Source organism: Psammomys obesus, unplaced genomic scaffold (genome assembly GCF_907164565.1).
Source record: "Psammomys obesus unplaced genomic scaffold, mPsaObe1.curated_primary_1811, whole genome shotgun sequence".
In the NCBI taxonomy this organism is placed as follows: domain Eukaryota; kingdom Metazoa; phylum Chordata; class Mammalia; order Rodentia; family Muridae; genus Psammomys; species Psammomys obesus.
The window spans coordinates 4,017,962-4,021,896 of NW_026596415.1; the positions used below are offsets into that span (position 1 = coordinate 4,017,962).

The 3,935-nt window shown below is 50.2% G+C and overlaps 1 protein-coding gene across 6 annotated transcripts in view; it reads right to left on the reverse strand.

Annotated features, from left to right (window-relative positions):
• Clec16a (C-type lectin domain containing 16A) overlaps nt 1–3,935 on the reverse strand; it is a 205,776-nt gene that overhangs the window by 118,052 nt on the left and 83,789 nt on the right. For all 6 annotated transcript variants that reach the window (XR_008719030.1, XM_055597725.1, XM_055597723.1 and 3 more), the window contains exons 13-14: nt 3,329–3,451; nt 120–229 (exon numbers count right to left, since the gene is read on the reverse strand). Coding sequence is in view for 5 of the 6 variants with exons in the window: in XM_055597725.1 (XP_055453700.1) it covers nt 120–229; nt 3,329–3,451 (233 nt within the window). In the remaining variant the exon portion in view is untranslated. The remainder of the gene's footprint in view (nt 1–119; nt 230–3,328; nt 3,452–3,935) is intronic.

Genomic DNA, 3,935 nt, shown 5'->3' on the forward strand with positions numbered 1-3,935 from the left:
AAGGGAAGGGAAGGGAAGGGAAGGGAAGGGAAGGGAAGGGAAGGGAAGGGAAGGGAAGGGAAGGGAAGGGAAGGGAAGGGAAGGGAAGGGAAGGGAAGGGAAGGGAAACACAGTCTCACCTCCAGACAGGCCAGGTGCACATCCTTGATGACACAGCCAGAGCTGGTCAGTACTTGCTGCTTCAGGAGCAGGCAGCTCAGCTCCAGTGTGGCCAACCGGATCCTGCCATCTGCAGAGTACATCAGGATCAGCCCAGTATCCCCCACAGCCCAGTGCCCATCCCAAACACAAGGCTCTTATTCTCCTTATTTGAAGTTAATCATCACCTGACAGTCTTGCCCAAGGCCTTTCCTGTTGGAGGTGGGGGGTAAGGGGAGCTATACATGTCAATCCCCCTGTTAAGCCTTTTAGTCCACATCTGTCCTGAAGTCGCCTTATCAGGTGAGCAAGGGAAGGTGGGAGAGGGTGGGAGGCTGTGCCGCAGCTGTGCCTGTCCATCATGTTTCCCTCTTGAAGGTATGGGTATAGAACCAGCAGCCCACTGTGGGTCATGTGACTTAGTAGAGTTGGGCCTTCTCTCCCTTTTAGAATGAGCATATCACCTGTTAGGTTTCAAATTCAGGATAATTGTCACTCAGCACTTCTCACCCCACCCCCTACCCTAAACTTCTCCCTCCCAGGGACTGGATTTCCATTTCCCTTCCCCTAGCCTGTTCCCTATATAACTAAGCCATTTTGGCTACACTAGTCTCTTAACCCAGGCCACTGCTCTTGGTCAGAGGCTCCTCTCTTGCTCTCTCTCCCTGTCTCTCTTATCATGGTCAAATTTAGTTGGCCAGCCATGTTCAGCCTGGACTCTTCCCTCTGCTGCTTTCTCCCTTATAGCTACAATGCAAATCTTCTCCACACTTCAGAAGTAGTCATGTTCTCCTCCTTTTATTCTACTTTCTCAATCACCACCTTAGCTTGTATGCTCTAGGTGCCACCCCTGTTCACAGGGGTCAGGTAACAACAACAGACAAAGGGGCCCAGCAGAGCCAGTGGGGCTCAATTCTAATGTGTTCCAGAAACTCTGGGCACAGACTCTCCATGTGCTGCGGTGTGGCAAAAACAGGAACAACTGTGGGCCTGACTGAATGGGTATGATAACCAGCATTAGCTACCTCCCAACCCTTGCAGTCTTTGGCAGGTGTCCAGAAAAGGGCTCCAAACTCCCCCTCCAACATGGCTGAGCACACTGGGTTCCTGTAGAGATTTCCTCCTGGCAGTTTTACATAGGACCAGGCTCCAGGTCTGGGTGCTGGCTAGCACAGCATGAAGCTCATCACAATTTGTTCACAGTTAACAGAAACCCAACCCAGACTAGCATAAACTATATAAGCAGAAACTGACACACAAGCAAACACAAACACAATGGCTGATGTAAAATCTGTTAGGGTGGGGTGGGGGGTGGAGTGCACTGGCTTCAGGCACAGTTGAATATTTTATGGGACTCTATGCTACTTTCTGGGTTGGAAAGGTAACTTCTTGCTACTAAAAGCCATCTCCTTCCTCCTAGGGAAGACACCCATTGCCCAACCTAAGGCTAACTACGGTTAAGCAAATTGTCCCATAGGTCTTTGCACTTTATTTCTAAAGAAAGGTGGAGGTATAGAAGGAAAATGAAGGAACAGAGGGTCTTTGAGCCTTGTCCCTGGGGTCTAAGACCCCGGGTCCCAAGCAGGGACACCCCAGAGACACACCCCAGATACCAGCCCTTTTGCTAAAGCTCTGTAGGTGAGGTTGACACAGATAAGAAGAAAAATTTGTGCATACAAATGCCACATCTATATACATGCAAAGCAGGTCTTGCTTAGCATGATAAAAGCCCAGGGAAGGTTGGTCCCTGTTCACGGCTGCAGACCCAAACCCAGATCTTCTATCCCCTCTCCACTCTGAGGTCTATGTGTCTATTCAGAGCAGTTTTACCCTCTCTGCTGTCCAACAAGTTCCAGCCAAAGAACACAGCACAGCTGGCTCAATGCCCTGACCCATGTGGCTCCCATGGCACCCTCCACAAAGCTTGCCCCTGATTCTAGCCCCAGGAAATGGTTCTACCTCCTTAAAATGAAGTTCTCAGCAACTGACCCCAATGAGTACCCAATGTTTTGAGTCACACACACCTTGTGTCCCTTTTCTCCTGACTCAGGGTCCTAGGCTGTCTCTTCTTTGCCACCTCTAGATATAAGCAGTGTCTCAAGTGCTCAATCAGTGATACCCCTGTCTCTTCATCTAGGCCTTGACAGACCATGCATAGGGTCCCCAGTGCTGGTCTTATCCTGACCTCTTCTCTGAACCCAAGACCCCCATTCTCCACAGTCTAGAGCGTCTATGACTTTGAAAAGCATGAGCTATGTCTCTTGGCTGGTATGTAGGATGCAACCAGAAGGCATCTACCCTGTGAAAAACTGTTATGATACCTGCTGTCACCCTGAGGCCACTGACCTGGCTTTCCAGGTTTCTCTCCCATCTGCTTCCATAGCCACATGCTGCTCTACTTGCCACTTGACCAACTCTGGTTGACCTGGTCCAGGCTTACCACACTAGGCTGCTCTGACCATACTTCTCCAAGGTGGGCTAGCAGGCAGCCACATTGTCTCTCAAGCATTCCGTCATTTTCAGTAATCTTTCTCCTATCTCTGCAGAGAACTTGCTATGCAATTGTTGATATGCCAGGCCAGGTAACTCTGTGCTGCAGCGGTTCTGTGCAACCCGAGATGTTTATCAAGTGTCCTAGATCTTTACCCACTACAGGCCAGGGACATTCTTTGTTATTGAGCTCAAAATGTCTCTAGTCATCGCCACACGTCTTCTGGAGTAAAAATCACCCCAGCTGGGAAAGCCTACTATGGCCACAGCCTCATTTCCCTGCTATCATTGCCTTAGCAGCTGGCTGCAGACAGGTGCTGGGTCAAACACTGGAGACACTGGGCACAAGAGTGTAACCTCACCCAAACTTTCAAACCTGCTGCCCTCGCTCAGATTCTCAGCCTAGTTCATTCCCACATTATGGCCTTCGACTTCCCAGAGAGATGGGTCCCAGCCATGACACAAACAGCAAAAGAAAGGATGGTGCAGAGGGAGAAAAGAGAGACATGGCTACAACTAAGGGTGAGGACCACCCCCCCAAAAAAAAATCCTGCTTCCAACAGAAGGCAGGTGCTGGGGGCTAGGGGTGGAGGGAAGGCTGAGAATTCTCCAGCACCCCACAAAGGCCAGATTTCAAACAAAGGGCTCATGATTCCTGGCTAGGGATCTGTTCCCTTTAACACCCCCAAGATAGGGGTACCTGCTTGGGCAGCGTTGTTCATGATCCTGATGAGTCTCTCAGCCAGCAGATGGTTATAGGTGGTTTTCTCAGCTGCACTTGGCACTGGAAGCTGGATTCGTTCTAGTTTTTCAGGTTTCATGCCTGAAATAAAGAAATAAGAAAATGGCCACCGGCAAAACTTCTCAGTGGGAGTCTTCTTCCTGGAGACTCTTTGGAGGGGGCTCCTCAATGCCAGCTACCGTGTCCCTTCTTGGTGAAGTCAGGCCTGGTCACTGCCTTGATGTAGCTTCTATCTGGTTCTTGTACACTGAGCATGCAGAGACATATCAGAATGTACCTTTTCTAAGGGAGCAGACTGGCTCTGCTGGTGAAGTGCTTACTGCACAAGCATCAGGGTCTGAGTTCAGCCCCCGAAGCTGTGCACAGTATGTGGCTAACACTGACTGTAATTCTAGCACTGGGGACATTCTGGCTCACTGCCCAGACAGCCTAACCCAGTGGATGAGCTCCAGGCCAGCGAGAGCCCTCATCACAAAAAAAACCAAGAGGAACACCCAAGGTTAGCATCTAGCCTCCAAACACACACACACACACACACACACACACACACACACACACACACACA